Below are 18,833 nucleotides of genomic sequence, written 5' to 3'. Positions count from 1 at the left end.
TCAGGGGGGTCGTCCTGCCTCAAGTGGAGGAGTTTAAGTATCTGGGGATCTTGAGCCTTTTTGCAAAAAAAAAAAAAAAAGGCAAAACCTTCAGTCCTTAGATTTGTAAAGCAGGTAGAGAAATACCACAAAAATATGCAAATGTAGCTGCAGCAGTAGGCATTTCAACTATGGAGTAACTTGGAATTTCAATAAAATATACTTAAGTTTATGGTTGTAACATGACAGATCAATGAATCTGAATGCTTTTGCAATACATTATGTATTCATCTTTAAATATTTAGTGTAAGTCTATTTCTATCGGTTATTGAAGATCTGTTAATTTATCTCAGAGTATTACATGAGATAAATGTAATATTTATCTCATGATCCAGTCTTTTAAAAGATCTTTAAAAGACTGGACCTTTTAAAGATCCAGTCTGGGGCTTAAAACTGCAGTTTGACAAATTATCATAAATAATTAGCAGTTTTAGTCCTGAACAAAAATTGCTACACTAGTCTGGTATACACAGATCTAAAAGAAAGATTTTTAATGCAATAAATTATCATTATTAAAGTTTTTAGTTTATTTCTGATATAAAATATTAAAAGCTACTTTAGAAAGGTTTTTGTCCTCTCCCTTTGTAAAGTGAACTAGTACATGCTTTCTGAGAACTTGTTACTCAACGCCAGTAGTACACTCACTGGCTTCATTTTTCATGCCAAGTGAATCTCATCATTTCAGTCAGGTGATAGTTTGAGTCCTGCAGTCAAATCAGTCAGCTGTATTCACAGTTTGTTCAAACAACCAAGGAATAATAGCAGAATAACTCCTAAGGAAAACACTCTATGTAAAAAATATTATGATATATTTATGCATTCCTTAAATATATAAGCCTCAAGTCTTATATTCTCTAGTTATACCTAATAATGTCTCTTTATTTTCCTCCAAGATGAGCAGCACTTCAGTGAATGCTTTGTTCAACAGATCACATGTCTCCCAAGGGATTACAGAAATGAAACACCAAGTAGCCTCGGTGGCATGCAGACCTCTCATTGCTTACAAAAGATCTTATTTAATGGGCTTATCTTTATCGTAAAACTGCAGGGCGGCGCTCTTTGAAAAAGTCATACAGACTATCATTTGGCATAATAAAATCCACAGAAATCAACACAGCTTAAGTTTTCAAGAGAAAAAACCCAAAACAAAACTATAACAACATATTCAAAAGTACCACAGATATATTGTATTATTCATCACTGGTGTTTTTTCTACAGATGATAATTAATTGAGCTTACGGTACTGTTTGAAAACTGGGATCATTTGGAATACATGTATGATTGAATTGAATTTTTTTTTTTTGTAAAGTGCCTCAGTCATATAAATAAAACTGAATTTAATAATAAATCTTCATGGTTTGTTTAGTAGATAAGCTAGCTTTGCTAGCTCTAATGCTGAATCAGAGACCCATCATAAAGAAGTAGATATAAGCAAAGGATCTGCTTCATCAGAGTTTGTCTCTTTATTCCATCTGGACTGGAACTCTTTCTGGATGTCCACGAAGCTTTTGTTTTTGGTTTCGGGAAGAACGACGATGATGTAGATCCCCACTGAGAGACAGACGACAAAGAACACTAGGAAGCAGTAGTGCTCCAGCCCGATCTGGGGGAAAAACAAATAAATGTCAATGTAAACCATTCAACATTTCAATGCAGACGTTTTACTTTCAACAGACATCAAAACATTTTTTTTTTCTAAGAAAACTTTTGGGTAGTCACTAATTACACATTATAAGCAACCAATAAGCAACTCAGGCATCTTTATTAGTTTACACACAGGTTGGGTTTGAGCTCTGAAAGCCATTTTAAACTCTTACTGAATTAAGACATATATTATATGAATCCATTAGTGGCCAGGAAGTCTTTGAGGTAAGAAGACTCCGTGCTATCACCCTAATCTTTAGCTCCCTTCACATTTTCTCAATCATATTCAAGTGGGGACTCCAGAAGGGCCACACCAAACTGTTGACATCACTTCCAGTACAATGGAAATATCCAGTCATCCATTATCTGAAGGTGTAAAAATCATTTAATAACTACTTTAATTCTATTAGGCTAATTTCTCACTTAATAAGATTATTGCTCATTACAATTTGCAGTGTAGCCAAGTTGGGTTTTCCTGTATCATCCAGTGCTTTATATAACATTAATCCCCCTGATAAGATATCAAGAATTTGAAATGTTGCGGCTTCATTTTGTAAAAAAAAAAGAAAAAAAAGAGGGATTATGAAATAGTCAAGTTGATATAGATCAGAAGTGAAATGAACCTAATCCTGCTTTGCGGTGTGGGCCCCTGGATTACACAGCCGACTCACAGTCAACTGAACGTCAAACGAAATCACTGCTCAGTCTGAAATGGGTGACTCAGAGGGGCCAGGGGCCTTTTGAGTGATTACTGTCAAAATTAACACTTCTGTATTTGAAATTTCTTTAAAATAGGGATTCCTTGTAAATAAAGACAATTGTGTGTTTCTTTTTAAACTGACTATAGGACACAAATATTTTCAAAACATTTATAAAGCTAAGCTAGAAGTTATTTGCAACACCTACCACAATAAAGGGAAAGAGCAAGCCAATAATGAAGAAGCTGAGCCAGTTCACTGATCCCGCGATCATGAAAGCTGCAGGCCGAGTAGTTTGTTTGAACATCTCTGTGGTTAAAATGTTTGTTACGCCACCTTCAGAGGACGAAACAACAAAGTTAAGAATGTTGCTTTACTGATGAAGACACTGAAATAGGATACATTTGCTAAATTACTAACGTACCTGGTCCCAAGCCAAAACTTAAGACAAAAGCAAAAACACAAGCCACGCTTAAGTATGGAAAGACTGGACTGACATTCTGTAAGAAGAGAGATAAGTCAGACTTTCTGTGAAACCAAGTAACAACAAGTTTGATATAGTGTGTCACCTCTATGTCAAGATTTCATGACTACTGTTTTGATTTGTGTTTGCTTTGCAAGCTTCCACATGTTTCTGACGACAGCACAAAAGGCATTAAGTAAGTAACCAGTTTTGTCATGTTTAGCTGTTAAAATTCTTCTTGTTTTTTGCCTTTGATTGCATTTTCTTTAAGAAACCTGAAAAGGTATTCACTATTGTTCTGTACAGCTACAACTAAATGCTTGTCCTGTAAAGTAGAACATTTTAAAAATGGATAGCTCTATTAAGGATATGTATCCTTCGGAAGAATTACCTGCAGAGCAAGCGTCACTGTGAATAAAATGCAGCAGATGCTCATCAGTAGGTATCCTCCTGAGATGAGCACTTTCCTTCCAAGAGATTCAACCAGCATGCCCTAAAAGAAACACAGCATGTCACAAAACCAAAACCGCCCCATTTAAGCTTTAAATGGGAGGTATATCATGTAATAGTATAAGCGTCGTGCCAGTTAATTTTTAATAGCACCATTTATTTGTTTTTCTGTGTGTTAATGCAGAAACGTCTTTAAGTTCATACTTCCAAGCTCATACTTACACATGTTAATGCAGTGAGGCATTCACAGGCGCCTGTACCGACGGTGGCGTAAGGTATATTATCTTCTGAGATTCCAGCTTGTCGGAACAAATAATCGGCGTAGAAGTACATCTGCAGTGGATACAGACAAAGGCAAGTCTTTAAAGCTTTGTTTTTGCGAAGTCATTGAGAGGTCACAGTGCAGGAAGCTCATACATACAGCGTTGACACCATTCAGCTGCTGTGCTATGTTGAGTACAATGATGGTGATGACTTGCCAGCGTAGGCTGCGATCTGCAAAGAGCTCCCAGGGTTTCTTGGCTTTGAAACCAACCAAATTGTCCTTCTCTTTCTGGATATCCTCCAGCACAATGTCAGAGCCTGCTGAGCCATGCAACTGATTCAGGGCTGCAGACAGAAAAAGAGGACCTCTGTTCACGTTTTCTCTCACATGGCCACACTACGACAGACTGCTTTTTTTTCTTTTAAGAAGCCTAAAGGTCAAACCACAGTTTCTTCACATCGTGATGAAATTATCAGAAGGAGCTCACATGGTTTATCTGACAGCCTCTAGCAGTTTTTGAGAAATATTTAGCTTTTCTGTGCAGCACCATCACATGCACCATGTCTTCTTGGCAGGCAACACATAAATTATTGTTTTACATTTGGAATTACAAGAAAGGAAACCACACTTGCATTGAAGTATCTTACCTTTTTTACATTTCTCCTTGTCTCCTCTATCAATAAACAGGTAGCGCGGACTTTCAGGGAACCAGGGCAGGAGCAGCAGTTGCAGTAATGTTGGAATACATGTGGTGGAGAGCAAGAGGGGCCAGTACTGTTCTCTACCGAGCAATTCCCTGCATCAATACACAAATATAATTACATCAGTTTTCAATGTTCAGCAAAAATCAATACGCAGCAGCAGACGGAAATTAACGAAACAAATATTTCACTAACTTGAGGCCCATCACTTGTCCAGACAAGATGCCACCAGTGAGAAAAATGGAGGAGCCTGTTCCCATGGCACCACGTAATGATGTTGGAGCTATTTCGCCCAAGAACATAGGCTCTACACACAGCGCAATGCCTGGAAAAATAACAAGAGTTTACAGTCTTACACAGTAAAACTATAACTTAACTGAAAAGTTCATTTATTTCAGTTATTTATTTTCAAAATACATTCATTACACTGAGTAAAAAAATATGAAGTATTTGTTAACGCTGCAGTATGAAATTTCTATTAAAAAACATTTTTCTTTTACATATTTGTTGAAAGTGTCACCGTGTTGTGACAGTTTTGGTATGAGGCAGACAAAATGTGTTTCTGCTAATAGAAACATCCAATCACAGCCAGGAAGAGGATTTTAGCGCTGCCAATCACCTCTCCCTGTGGCGCTGCCAAAGGTAGTTTTTAGACCAAATGCCAAGTGAGAATATTTGACAAGATTTTTTGAAATCAAATGAATGTTTACACATAATCCATCAGTCTGAACTTAGGCACTGCTTTATGCTGATCTTTTACATAAAATCCCCAAAATGTACAGTAAAGTTTGTCCTTTTAAAATGATAAAATATGAAAAAGTTCAATAATTTTGCTTTGTATTTTATTTGTACTTAATTTTTAATGTATTTTGCTTGGGTTTTAATACAATTATGTTTTTGTGTAATTTATTGGTACAAACTAAAGTATCTAAAAGTGCTGAGAAATATTTTTATTTTCAGGGACCTCATTTGCTGTTTCAGTAAAAGCCGTGCTCTCATTATAAGCTGGACCAAGTGAAGAACCTCACGTTCTGATTTTGCTTCAGATTTCAGGAGTTCCACTTGTTGTAAATCTGTTCCTAAAATAAATGTATTTACCTGCATTTATTCCGATGAGAAGACGTCCAATAATGAGCATCTCAAACGAGCCTGCATTGGAGCTCAGGCCCATCAACAGAGAAGCAAGTAATGAAAAAACATTATTGGTGAGAAGCGTCCCTTTCCTGAAAGCAACCATAAGACAAGAAAATTTAATATTTATACATTAAAAGAGACTATCAACATTTCTAAATGTTTTCAAAAATGTTATACCTTCCCAACTTCACTGACAAATTCCCACCAATGGACACTCCTATAAATCCCCCTGCGGTAAACATAGACACAATGGTGGACCAGAGGAGTGTAAGCCCATCATTAGATATCTCTGTTTGGTAACGCTGCCTCCACGTCTGGTTTATGAAGTCCTGCACGTACTTGAAATAAGAAAAGAAGTGGAATAATAGCATTAGTGGATGGAAAATGACACAAAGTTCACCATTCTCCTACAGTAACTAAGCTCAAGTAGTACATTGTAAAAGCTTAAGGATTCAGTTAAAAGAAATAAAACTTAGTTACATAATTATAATTAGAAATATTTTCATTTATCTCTTAATGAAATCATTCATTGAAAACTGTGTTTTGTATTTACTTAAGTTATGATGTCAAATCTTGAATAATGACCATCTGAAACATTTAAGTGAGACAAAAAAAAGTCAAAACAATAGACTTTTTTAAGGGGGTGCAACAATGTGCATTATCCATGTTAAAAAAAATTGTTTTTCCCACAATTTATACATTTTACTATAATTAAAGCCTTTTCTATTCTTCTTTTTTCTTGCAAAAATCTGTCTTTCAAAGGTTTATTGCATAAATAGAATCACGCGTTGCTTTACTATAAAACGTGGGGGACTATTTTCAAACTTCAAACTGACAATGTGAGACTTTATCAAACAATGAGGCTATTTTATTTTTGCTTTAGCTGCTTTATTTTCTTCACAAATTGCTCCTTGTGAAGAAATCAATAAAGTGGCAACTTTCAAGGAAACAATACTGTTTTTCCTGTGAAATCCACACGTCCCTCTACACATAAATGTGGCACTAGTCTGTCCAATCTGTGCTGGTTAAGTCATGCCACCACGTTGTGGTTAATCAGTGACTTACACCAATAAAACCAACTGAAAATAGTGAATGGAGGACTTGTTGGGGGGGCTTTTAAAAGTTACCGCTCTCTTAAAGAATCAAGCATGCGCAGGAGGGCGAAGTCTCCACGCACAAGAGTTAAATTTAACAATTAATATATAATTACGTATTAACCAGCTAATTATCTTAATGCCGTCGTCTGCAAATTAACAGCCACAACAACCTTCAACCCCTGGACGGATCTGTCTGTGTCAATGAGATGCATCAGTGATCACCTTAGTGGGCGAATTGATGATCGATATATTGTATCCGCACTGAAATGTGCCACCTATGCATGTCGAAAACATAGCCAGCAGGAGAAACTTGTTTGGGAACTGGAAACAAAACAGCTGCAGACAGAAAACACAAGCTCATCATCAGGAGTGGTAAAGTTAGACTTACCGCATCAAGATTATCCAGCCTTGACTCTAAAGTCGACTTACCTGTAACCTTTTCGGGTTTTTGCCTCCTTTCGTGAGCAGAGGCTCATACTCGGTCAAATAATCTTTTGGCATTTCGTTGGATTTCCTAAAAGTTCGCTGTCAGGATGTCTCCGATGTGAGCGCTGGCTCTCTGCACTGACTTAAGGCTGAAGGAGAAGTTCAGGCTGCTGCTGCTGCTGCTGCTGATGATGATGGTGATGATACTACTGACCTGATGCAATCGACTCCTGCATGGGGCTGAAGAATCACCCGCATTGTTCTGGCTATACTGAAGTCATTTTGGTGACGGAATAATTGCAATCCAACTACATTCACCTCTCCACTTAAAAAGACGGAAATGTCCACCGTGTATTTGTAGTTTCCGCAATAACTAAAGACTTTCGGATACTTCCTGTCTGCTATGTGCGTTGCAGACTGAAACTGTCTAGCCCTTCACCGTGAGAATTCACAGAACAACGAGATTAGGAAAAAAATTCAATCAAGTCTGAGGCTAGGCAATTAAGTTTAGAAAACAGCATTAGATATTTCTTTACCCCGACCACAGCTTACCTCAACCCCCAGGTTTTACATTTGAGAAGAGATATATTATAACAACTGGTTTGGATGTTACAGTCTTCAGTCTAAATTATTTTATTTAAAAAAGAAAGTAGACAGATTTAAATCACACCATTCTTCAAACAACTTGTTTGTTTCTAAAAAGGGAAAGATCAGCTTAAGAAAATTGCATTGTTTTAAAGTTATGAGCAATCTACAACTTTGATAATAACCAAATTGGTTTTATAAATTCAATTTGGTTAATTTTATTGTCAGGAAAAACTGAGGGTAATCAATGCAAAATTACATTTTGACATTGAACAGAATGTAAATTCTCTGCTGAAACTTCCCTTTGTAATGCAGGATCAAAAATAAACCCTCACATTCCTTCAAAATGCAAAGAAAACAGCGATGAGGGTCATTCAGATATGGCACAAAGTGTGCTTGCTTTTGTAACAGATCAAATACATAAAATTAGGCAAGAATAAGGCTTCATAGACAAGATATGAAACAGTGTGACAGCAACCTTAGCCATGTAACCGATGCACAAAGATTGAGGACGAGTCTACTTTTATATCACAACAATATTCAACAAAGCTAAACTAACTCATTATAGTTTGCAAATAATGACCTATAGATACTAAAGGTTAAGGCTCTCAACAAATACTTCCACTCTAATCTTCACCCCACCCTACATTTTTGAACCCAGGTGAAGTCAATTGGTGACTGGAAGATTTTTCTTGCCAAAATGATATAACCTTTACTTATGGCCATATAGTTGGCCACTAGATGGCAGTGTATGACGTGACACTTGACCAGGACAGTGAAAAGATGCATTGCAAACTAACTGGAAATTAGCTGGATCTGGAACAGGAGAGATTCGTGGAATATCACAATTCCTGCATCACTGTCTGACCATAAAAATCTGGAGATGAAAGATGAGCACTGATCCTTGTTAAACTAGCTCAGCTGGAAGTCTCTTCTTGAAATAAAGGAGCTCCACTCCTGTTTAGAATCAGGACATTTTTAAAACTATTGGTGATCAGTTGAATCTGACAGACTTTTCTCTGGGGTGTACCTCTCTTTCTGCCCACTAAGGATTTAAGGATTTTTAAAACATTTTTTTATTGTCATACCATTTTTTTGTTTGTGGTACAAAATTTGTACTCAGGTCCCAGATAAGGAAATCCATTACACTAAAAAAATTAAATAGATACATGATAAAATAAAATAAATAAATAAACAAATGAATAGTAAAGTAATTTATGTGATATATGCATAGTTATGTAGTTATAACCCAGTTAGGCACCAGCTCCCTGGTTACCCTACAAGTATGAACAGCTTTAGACGATGGATGGATGGATGGATGGATGGATGGATGGATGGATGGATGGATGGATGGATGGATGGATGGATGGATGGATGGATGGATGGATGGATGGATNGGATGGATGGATGGATGGATGGATGGATGGATGGATGGATGGATGGATGGATGGATGGATGGATGGATGGATAGATGGATGGATGGATGGATGGATGGATGGATGGATGGATGGATGGATGGATGGATGGATCTAACAGCTTTTTCTTAAAACTGCACAAACTGAATGCATCTGTGTGGGAATAAATCAGAAGCCACTTTATAAGTGGACAAGAACTGGACCTGTTTGTCCTGTAAAATGTCTCGAGATTACATTTGAATGAATGTAATCTCTAGAGGGAACTCCAATGGTACTAAACCCAGTTATTTGGGACTTTTGGGGTTTCAGCAGTACTGTGATGCTTTTCTTATTCACAACTGCTTGTGATGGTTCTTGGGTGCTCAGGTTATTGGCTTGTAATTCTTTTATGGGTTATTTAAGTTTCATAGTTTCTTCTTATTGTCAGGTTTATTTTCATAGTTTAGACTGGGATTTGACAATCTGCTGTGTTATTTAGTCGTTTCCTTGTACACTCTAAGTAGTACTTGGAGTGTACTCACTTTCGGTTCAGTCTCGTGTATTTGTTGTTTGCCAAGTTTAGAGTCATAGTTTATTCTTGAGTCTTGATTTTTGTATTCTTTATTATTCCCCTACATTTCTCCTGTCACATTCTTCTGTTAATATCTTGATTTTCTCTTGTTAGCTCCAATGTTTGTCTTTTTCCTGTTTTCTTTTGTACTCACATTCACCTTTCAGTATTACGTATGCCACTCACCTGTGCTGCCTCATCATCCTCATCTGCTGCACCTGTTCAGTCACCCATTTGTAGTTTTCTTTCAGTTGTTATGACCCTCTGTTTGCAAAGCCATTAAAGGATTTTGACCATAAGCTTGTTTTTGTGAGAATGCACAGCTTTCTACGCTCGGTTACCTGTCAGACATGCATTTTTAATGCTTGAATGATTTATGCATTCACCATACCTTATGCACAAAAAAATTGTAAATTAATAAAACATCTAAAGGAAGAAATACTTATTTATCAACACCACTTTAAAAGATGATAAGAAAGTCAGGCAAAAGAAGACAAAAAGTTTAGCCTAAGATCACTATCCATATTAAAAAGCTGTTATTTCTGCATTTTTAAAATTTTGATGTGAACTATCTGTATGTGAGTCTGTACTCCAAAGCCATACTCACTGGAACAAATAACTTTTAAAAACATTTTGGTAAACCCATATCTGAACCTGGTTGCATATTCATCATGTAAATCATACTTCTGATAGTGTTAACACTTCTAACCAAACCAAATCTCAATAAATCTTCTGTATGTACTCTTTATCCCTCTAAGAAAGTAACGCCTGCAAAAAGCCTTTGTTCTCCAGACCACATGCAGCTCTGAGGGATTAGAAAAGACCAGGCAGCTGCAGCAGCATGCAGTCTTAACTTTGAACCTGTTCACACCAATTAAGGAAGAATGGACATTTTTATCTGAAATTTATTTTGAATTTTAAGTAAAGCACCTTTTTTATAGAGGTAGTAGAAACCATCATGTATGATACGGGAATGTGTAACAAGGTCATCAGTTTGTAGATATTTATTACAGTCTGCAATCTCATGCATGTGTGTGTATCCTTGTTACTTAGTGATGTGTAAGTGTTGTGCATGACAGAGAAAGTTTGCTTGAGAAACATTTCAGATGGACGTTGATAAGAGTATAGTTCCAGCTCCATCTGAGCTGCAAAACCTGTTCCTCTTCAATGACTGGAACTCATTCTGAATTTCCACAAAGGTTTTGTTCTTTGTTTCAGGAACAACAAAGAATATGTAGGTGACCACCAAGGAGCAAACCGCCAAGAAGACCAGGAAACAGTACTGCTGCAGCCCAATCTGTGAAAGTAAAGAAAAGATGCATCAGACAACAGTGAAGCATTTTAATTAGCAGACTTACTCATGTTGACCTGGAGCACTGACCACAATGAAGGGAAAGACCATGCTGATTAAGAAGAAGCTGAGCCAGTTCACTGATCCTGCAATCATGAAGGCAGCAGGCCGAGCATTTTGGGTGAACAACTCTGTTGTTAGGATGTTAGTCACACCACCTTTAACAGACAGTAGACACAAAGAAAATCAGTGACATGGCTGTGAAATTTAATGAGGTTCATGCTTTATTTACTTACCTGGTCCCAAGCCAAAACTCAAGATGAAGGCAAAAACACACGCCATGCTCAGGTACGGAAAGACAGGGCTGTAATTCTGAAGGGAGAGCAAATGTTAACTCAGGCATAGACGTCTGGGTAAGATGTCTGATCACGAGATAACTTACCTGGAAAGTGAGAGTCAGCGTGAAAAAAACACAGCAGATACTCATGAGTGCATATCCTCCCATGATGAGGACTTTCCTTCCCAGACATTCAATAAGCATACCCTGTGAGACACACAGCATGTCACAAGACCATGGGGGGAGGTATAACAAGCAAATGTAGCTGGACATGTTCCAAACAATCCTGATGTGTAAAATAATACTCAATGTGCTTCAACAGGAAGCTTACTGTTTATAATACTATTACAAAAATACATTGTAAATTAAAACTGATTCAATTGTTTGCAAATTACTTAAGCCTTATTTTAAATAGTAAAACACACAGACGTGCCAGTTTAGTGCAGTAACATCGCATACAGACTAAATTGTCAGGACTCTTTGTACAGATCACTTCAAGCACGCATTTGACTATTTAACATCTTCAGTTTTGTTTTGCGATTTAGACTTTGTGTTCATTTTCATTGTACTTTAGGTGCTTTTATGAATGGGTAGAATTCTGTTTTGAGTTGTAGTCTGCTTGCCGTTTCATCTGTGGACCTTATTGGAGAAAATATTACCATAAAACAATGAATCATTTAGCATTATGGCTGTTTTTGTTGTTGATGTTCCCATTGTTCCTACCAGTTGGATTTTACTTTTTTTTTACTCTATTTTGTTGCACTTTAATGTGGTAGTTCAGTTAATTTTACAAATAAACCAAACTGGTTTCCATTAACTTTGGATAGGTATGAAGCCACCTATCCATTTGTACTCAGTTCCCTTGACTCTAATTCCCCTCCCAATCAAATCCAGTGCAATCTTTCCAGAAGTCAGAGGAAATAGTCAATTTGTGTGCACCTTAAACACTGCATAAAAACAAAAATTACACACAACTTCAAAATCAGGTAGAAACGGATACTCACACATGTTAAAGCTGTGATGCACTCACAGGCACCAGTGCCGACTGTTGCATATGGTATTTTGTCCATAGGAATACCAGATTGTCGGAACACGTAATCAGCATAGAAGTAAATCTAAAGACAGAAGGATATAATTCTGACTTTTGATTTTTTTTTTTTCAAAATAATTATTAGGGGGTTGCTGTGAGGTAAGTCATACATACAGCATTAATGCCATTCAGCTGCTGAGCAATGTTCAGCAGGATGATGGTGAGAAGCTGCCACCTTAAACTACGATCAGAGAAGAGTTCCCAGGGCTTCTTGGCCTGGAAACCCACCAAATTGTTCTTCTCTTTCTCGATATCCTCTAATGCATCACCAGAGTCAGCTAAGCCATGCAGCTGCCTCAAGGCTGGACACAGGAAAACACATGACCCAGCGAGTGAAATCCTCTGTGAACACCATTCTTCTCATCTGATCAGGCATCAGGGGTGTGACTTTTAAAGTCCAATCAAAAGGTTTTGTGCAACAAACAGCTTTCCTTTCACGTTAATGCGCTGTGGTCCAAACAAGATCACATGCATGAACCGACTGCACTAACAAAAAACTGGTTTCTGCTTCCAGGAGTATAGAAAAGATTTGGATAAGAAGGCTGCATTTATACTGTACTTCTTATGGTTCCTCAAAATTAGCACGTGGAAGACAGGAATGCCTTTGTATATATTTTTAGTTCTGTGGTTTAGTTTCAGCTGTTCCAATAAAGTTAAAATGACTTTTCAGAGTTTAAACAAGCAAAAAAAAAAAAAATCTAAATAATGATCCACACAATACACTGAGGACTAGTTTTAGAAATACTTTACCTTTTTTACATCCCTCCTCATCTCCTTTGTCAATAAGAAGGTAGCGCGGGCTCTCCGGAAACCAGGGCAGAATAAGGAGCTGCAGGAACGCAGGGATGCATGTGGTGGAGAGCAGGATGGGCCAGTACTCTTCTTTACCTAGAATTTCTCTGCACAGTTACACACAGATGCCAAATTAGCATGCTTGTTAAGGACAGCACAACAATATGTGCATTCCTTGAAAGTGAATATTAAGTGGCCTATGTGGGATTTAGTGTTTGAAACTTACTTGAGGCCCATAACTTGTCCTGTTAAGATTCCACCAGTGATGAAGACCGAAGTTCCCGTTCCCATGGCCCCACGTAATGCAGTCGGAGCTATTTCCCCCAAGTACAGAGGCTGAACACACAGGGCAATGCCTGCGAACAACAATCCGAGATTCATGTGTTAGTATTTTGTTTTAAAGTCAGGCCTCAAAAATGTTAACTAGAAAAAGACTTTAGAAATTATTACTAAACATATGCAACCAGTTTATGAGGAGGTGTTTGGCTATCAAATAAAATGTGTCTTTTGAGTCATTTTGTTCTAAATGCAGTGGTTTATTGAAGTATTTACACCTCTCGAAACATGAAAATGTTTTTTCCATGTAAATTCTGAAATGAAAGGAAACAGATGCAAGGTTTTTGAAATGTTTTCCTAATTGAGAAGTAGCCAAAACGTCCTTGGACACTCTGGGGGATCCATAGCTCAGGTGGACAGCAGATTGCTGTACACTCTAGAAATCTGGTATTTATGGAAGAATGGAAAAAAGAAAGGCATTGTTATAAGAAAGTCAAAGAATTAGCAGTTTTGCACAAGCCACGCAGGACACACAAGGAACATTATAGAAGGTGCTATTTTGCAAAAAAGAAAGGAAACAAATGACTATATCATGTGCAGTGCTGGTTACTTTATTAACCCAATTCACTTAGTTGTTTTTAAAAGCATGTAGAGGGTTAAAGAGAAACAACCACTACATATTTTAGACTTTTATGTGTGACAAATGTTGAAAACTGTGTTTCTTTTATCCCCACTTCACAGTTGTTTAATTTGGGGTTTTACAAATCAGCAAAACATCAAACACTTTGGATTTCAGTTTGTGGATGTACCATGCTGCTGATACAGCAGCATGGTACATTCCCAGCTCTTGGGGAAGCTCAAGAGATGTAATAATATTTGGCTGCATTCACCTGCATTCATTCCACTGAGGAGCCGTCCGATGACGAGCAGCTCAAACGACCCCACAGTGGAGCTCAGGCCCATCAGCAGAGCAGCTGTCAGTGAAAAGGCATTATTGGCCAGCAGCGTCCCTCTCCTGAAGGAAACCGCACAATGCGACTTAGAGGTAACAGAAGATGAGTTAGTCTTACCAAATGTAGAAATATCTCCATACCTCCCCAGCTTCACAGACAGAGTCCCGCCTACTGATGCCCCTATGAGCCCTCCTAAGGTGAACATGGAAACAATGGTGGACCAGAGCAGCGTGAGTTCACCCTGTGATATGTTGGTTTGATAGCGCTGCATCCAGGTCTGGTTGATGAAGTTTTGTACATACTTGGAATGGAAGGAAAGAAAAGAAATGTAGTTTAACGTTTGTTATTTTTAAGTGCAGCTAAATATTAGCAAAAGGAAAACTTTGACGTACTTTATAAGCACAGGTTTGTCCACACATTAAGAGGTAATATAAAGAGCACAGTTGTTTTAATTTGAACAATGTATGCATAGTTTATACATCCGCGGTTGATACAGAACAAAAAAATCTGCAGGCAAGTAGTTCACCAACTATAAAAAGGTTATCGCAGACAAAAAGACAACTTTTCTTTCAGCCAAAACAATACAATACCACTTTAAAGTGCATCCTTCAAGAAGAAACCATAACAATCCATCTTTGCTTTGCTATCCTCCCCTTGTATTCCCATTTCTTCCTGCTTCTTACCATTGTGGGTGCGTTAATGATAGAGATATTGTATCCATACTGAAACGTTCCTCCAACACAAGCAGCAAACACAGCCAATAGCAGCGATTTGTTTGGAAGCTGCAAAAAAAAATTCAATCAAAGACGTCAGAAAAGCATTTCCAAAAAATCAAGAACATCAAACTCATCCTTCTTTTCTTCAGCGAGTCATAACAACGTATGCCTTGCATACCTTTAAACGCCTTTTGTCTTTAACGCCCCTTACGAGCAAAGGCTCGTACTCATCCACATATTCTTTTGGCATTTTTCTCGCAACCTCAACTCTCCTTAAAACTATTGTCCGCACACGGAGTGTCCTTTTCTTCTTGAGGCTGCTCTCCAAAGTAAACTGATGTCTGACCGGTGGAGGGGTTTATCCTGAGAATAACACAACTGATCTGTTGTCAGAAAATGAGTATGAAGTGTGGTGAATCTTCTGCATAATGAGGGTACTCTCTGATCATCAGAGTTTCACGCTACTGTGACAGCATCCAAGTACTGAAGGAGCACAGCTCAGTGAGCCAAGTGTTGGTGGAGACAGCATGTAGCATGTTGAAGCTATGTTGAGCTATATTAAACCAATCAGTCTTGTAATCTCACTTCCATCAATCCGTCTTCTGATCTTACAGCACAACGAGCCTTTGCATCATCTCAGGACCTCTTGCTTGATGATGTCAAGCAGCCCTAATGAGTAAATAATAGCCTTTTTTATAATTTGTTGCTTCTTAATATTCTGGGAATAGTTTAAGTGATGTATGCTCTCTTTTGATCTCAACTTTGTAGGATTACTATAGGAAGAAATGATGTGAGAAAAAAAACAATTAGCACAGTAATTCTTGAGAATAGGGACAAAACAGGTCCTATGGATAAAGCACAAAATTTGAATAAAATATACACAAAATGTTATTTTTTCAAATATCTGACTAAACTAACCTGGGTCATGTGAGCACAACAATGTATATTTTCCACGAATTTGCTGAATGTTTTTTTTATTTTAAACATTGTAGTCGGTGGATGATGCCTGTAAAAGCCCTTTCCAGGAGCAGAACTCAATACATTATAATAGTTTAAAATAATTAAAGAAATACTAAAATTATATATTATGACAATTAAGTATAAGTAGTCATATAAATAATTATAAAGGTATCAATAAATTGAATTAAAAATCATTTTTATATATTTTCCAACTCAATTGAAACTTGTCCCTAGTTTTTGTCAACACCGTCAGAAATGAAAAGAATGTAAAAAAAATCAGGCATTATTGGGGGGCACCAGAACTTATGAGGACCCCATGACCACTTCCTTTCTCTTCCTTCGCTGAGAGGGCTAGTGAGCTCCCGTTAGCTTATGTTATTCTTTAGTTTTTTCTTCTTTTTATTCCTAAGTTGTTTGTCACAACCATAATGTGTCGACACCATAACTGACAATTTACAAAACTTTTATGAAATTTTGTGAAATAAAAGCTTAATTTTGGTAAATTGTAAAGATTTCATGGACCTGATGAGCTACAATATGGTCTCCTTCAGAATAACATCATATAAATTGAGGTAGTTTGGCTTTTTGTCAACTCGGTCAGATGTCAACTCCATCAGAGTTTTTCTGACTCTTTCAGTGAAATTGTTGTCAAATCTCACTTAAATGTGCAATTAATTAATTTTAATGTATTTTACATGAATTGCATTACTTCACATGTATGACGTTTTTCATTTTACTCACTAGTTTGTCACCACCTTCAGTTCTGTGTCAACTCCGTMATGCAGTGTCAACTCCGTCGGATGGACTTTTTGTTGTTTTGTGTTTTAAATAATATTTATTTTGTTTCTTGAGAAGCATTTGTCTGTAAAATGAGTAAAAATATCACTAATAGGGTCATTAAAAATTACTTTTTATTTATTTTTGTCAGATGGTGATGACAACGTTCTAGGTCAGTTCGATTAAAAATGTAAATTAAAAAAAATGTTGCAACTGGGAGCCTGTACCTTAGCCTCTTTACATTTCCAAAACATTATTTGTCATATTTGCATACATAAGGTTGAGAAATAACAAAAAAAATATGGGAAAATTAAAACCCATTTTGTCCCTATTCTCAAGAATCACTGAGCACTTTATTTGAAGTACTGTTTTCAAATAAAGTGCTTAAAATTGATTTAATGATTGTCATTAAATCAATTTAAGGACAATCATTGTCTTAAAATCAATTTAATGTCTTGTTGGCTCACAAGTTAACCCTAAAAGCCAATCACATTTCAAGCAGAATTAAAATATGATCACGCATTAACATATTAAGAGGGGCAGAATCGGCTCCAGTCATATTGTGGCCCAAAGCGAGATCATGGTTCGGTGTCCCTGCCGGCCCCTCGGTGCAGCACGCGCCACACCCGAGATGCTAACGGACAGCAGCCATGTCACAGTCATTAAGATTAAATTATGTTAAGATGCTTGAGGTTTAAGACGTTCTTCAGACAACTTGAATAAACATTGATCGTTGCAGCTTATATTCCCTTAAAATGATCAAAAAATATGTTTTGCTGTGATACTTTTATGTTTATAACAATAAAATGTTCTTCAGCTTTGACAACATATAGTGTTAATATTCTTAAATGGGCTCCTTTTAACAAAACATGTCTATTTATGCTGCAGTATTGCACTTGAATAAAATGGAGGATCTGTGTGCAGCTACAGCTCTCTTTGCTGTTTTCTTTACAATCAAGTGCGTTTAAATGTTTGGCCAATTTATTGACATTCTAAAATGAAACCTCTGTGTGGACAACACAGGTTTTCTCATTTAAACAGGTAGCACCAGGTTTTCTTGTTTAGACTGTTCTCTTCAATATGAATCAGGTTCTGTCCAACAATTCAAAGAGAGAAAAAAAATCCCACAAAATAGTTTTCATTGTCAAATATAAAAAAAAAAACGCTAGACACAAGAAGAGCACAACTCTTATATATTTTATATATATAAAAATGCAAAATATATACATTTGCATTTTGCAACAAGAGGAGTCAAAATATAAATAACAATGCTCTGGGCTGGAGTTTGAAGACATGATCTCTACAGATGCTGTGCTGCTCCCCCTATGTGACAAACAGAAGAAAATCATCTTGTGTCTCTTGCTTTCCTCACTTTTTATAAAGTATTATTGACTGTAGACCTGTACTTTGCTTAGTCAATTTGTTTATCCCCTTATTTTGTTTTTATTCATGTTGAAAAACATCCCCAAAATTATTAAAGGTTTAAGTGAATGGTGGATTTTTTATTAAAGAACAGGTTTATGCACAATAATCTGTTTGATTTAATTTGTTTAATAAAAATGGACAATGAAGCCAAAACATAACATGCATGATTAGTGTTCACAGCATAAATATCTTACATACTGTTAATTTAAGTGCAAAATACACGAACGACTAACAAACAGCTGCAGCAGATGCACATGGAAACCCTAGAAATCCTCATCAGAATCCTTACAGCAAATGTTCAGAACGGGAAATGAAATGATTTGTGTTGAATTAACCATGAATGCAACATAAAAAGAGTGCAAACTCCTAAAACATATTATTGGAGCAAATGTCTCCATTTATCGCTGCAGGAAAGCCACAGAGCATCGTTTTCAGACACTAAAGGAGAATCAAATATTCAGAAAGAAAACCCAAAATGGGGTCAAATCTTACACTCACCTCTTTCTTTGACTTATTGGCTCCCTCACTTAAATTCATCTTGGAAGCTGCTATGAAACAAAGTTCAAACAAAGCATTGAAAGCGTGCCGAGCCCCTCAGTCTGATCGCCCTCCTTACTATGTCTTCTAGTTGCAAGGTGCAGCACATGACTTCTGCTCAGGGGGGGGGTGGGGGGGGGGTTTGACTGTTAAACTCATTGAAGTTTAACAGCCCCTGAGCCCCTTTGGCAGTAGAAGGACTGTTGACCCAT

General features: G+C 37.1%; 2 protein-coding genes across 3 annotated transcripts; both read right to left on the bottom strand.

Annotated features, from left to right (window-relative positions):
* Positions 1 to 921: 921 nt before the first annotated feature.
* On the bottom strand, positions 922 to 7,270 carry LOC103470356 (solute carrier family 2, facilitated glucose transporter member 11-like). Its single transcript, XM_008418744.2, has 12 exons — positions 6,921 to 7,270; positions 6,714 to 6,827; positions 5,572 to 5,732; positions 5,359 to 5,483; positions 4,456 to 4,585; positions 4,207 to 4,355; positions 3,716 to 3,903; positions 3,517 to 3,627; positions 3,236 to 3,337; positions 2,806 to 2,881; positions 2,590 to 2,717; positions 922 to 1,642 (listed from the first exon to the last, which is right to left on the bottom strand). The coding sequence occupies exons 1-12, from the start codon at positions 6,990 to 6,992 to the stop codon at positions 1,451 to 1,453; spliced, it is 1,548 nt and encodes a 515-aa protein (XP_008416966.1). The 5' UTR covers positions 6,993 to 7,270; the 3' UTR covers positions 922 to 1,450.
* A 3,186-nt stretch (positions 7,271 to 10,456) lies between these two features.
* Positions 10,457 to 18,703, bottom strand: LOC103470355 (solute carrier family 2, facilitated glucose transporter member 11-like). Of its 2 annotated transcripts, none has more exons than XM_008418743.1 (12): positions 18,583 to 18,703; positions 14,890 to 14,988; positions 14,347 to 14,507; positions 14,144 to 14,268; positions 13,204 to 13,333; positions 12,936 to 13,084; positions 12,300 to 12,487; positions 12,100 to 12,210; positions 11,201 to 11,302; positions 11,055 to 11,130; positions 10,849 to 10,976; positions 10,457 to 10,764 (listed from the first exon to the last, which is right to left on the bottom strand). In XM_008418743.1, exons 1-12 carry the CDS (start codon positions 18,619 to 18,621, stop codon positions 10,570 to 10,572), a joined length of 1,503 nt encoding a protein of 500 aa, XP_008416965.1. In that variant the 5' UTR covers positions 18,622 to 18,703; the 3' UTR covers positions 10,457 to 10,569. The 2 variants fall into 2 exon arrangements, with proteins under 2 accessions (XP_008416965.1, XP_008416964.1); XM_008418742.2 differs by lacking the exon at positions 18,583 to 18,703 and adding an exon at positions 15,101 to 15,701.
* Between the last annotated feature and the right edge of the window lie 130 nt (positions 18,704 to 18,833).

The sequence above is a fragment of the Poecilia reticulata genome, linkage group LG9, assembly GCF_000633615.1.
Source record: "Poecilia reticulata strain Guanapo linkage group LG9, Guppy_female_1.0+MT, whole genome shotgun sequence".
NCBI classification, from domain to species: domain Eukaryota; kingdom Metazoa; phylum Chordata; class Actinopteri; order Cyprinodontiformes; family Poeciliidae; genus Poecilia; species Poecilia reticulata.
This window is presented reverse-complemented; position numbering and strand designations above follow the sequence as displayed.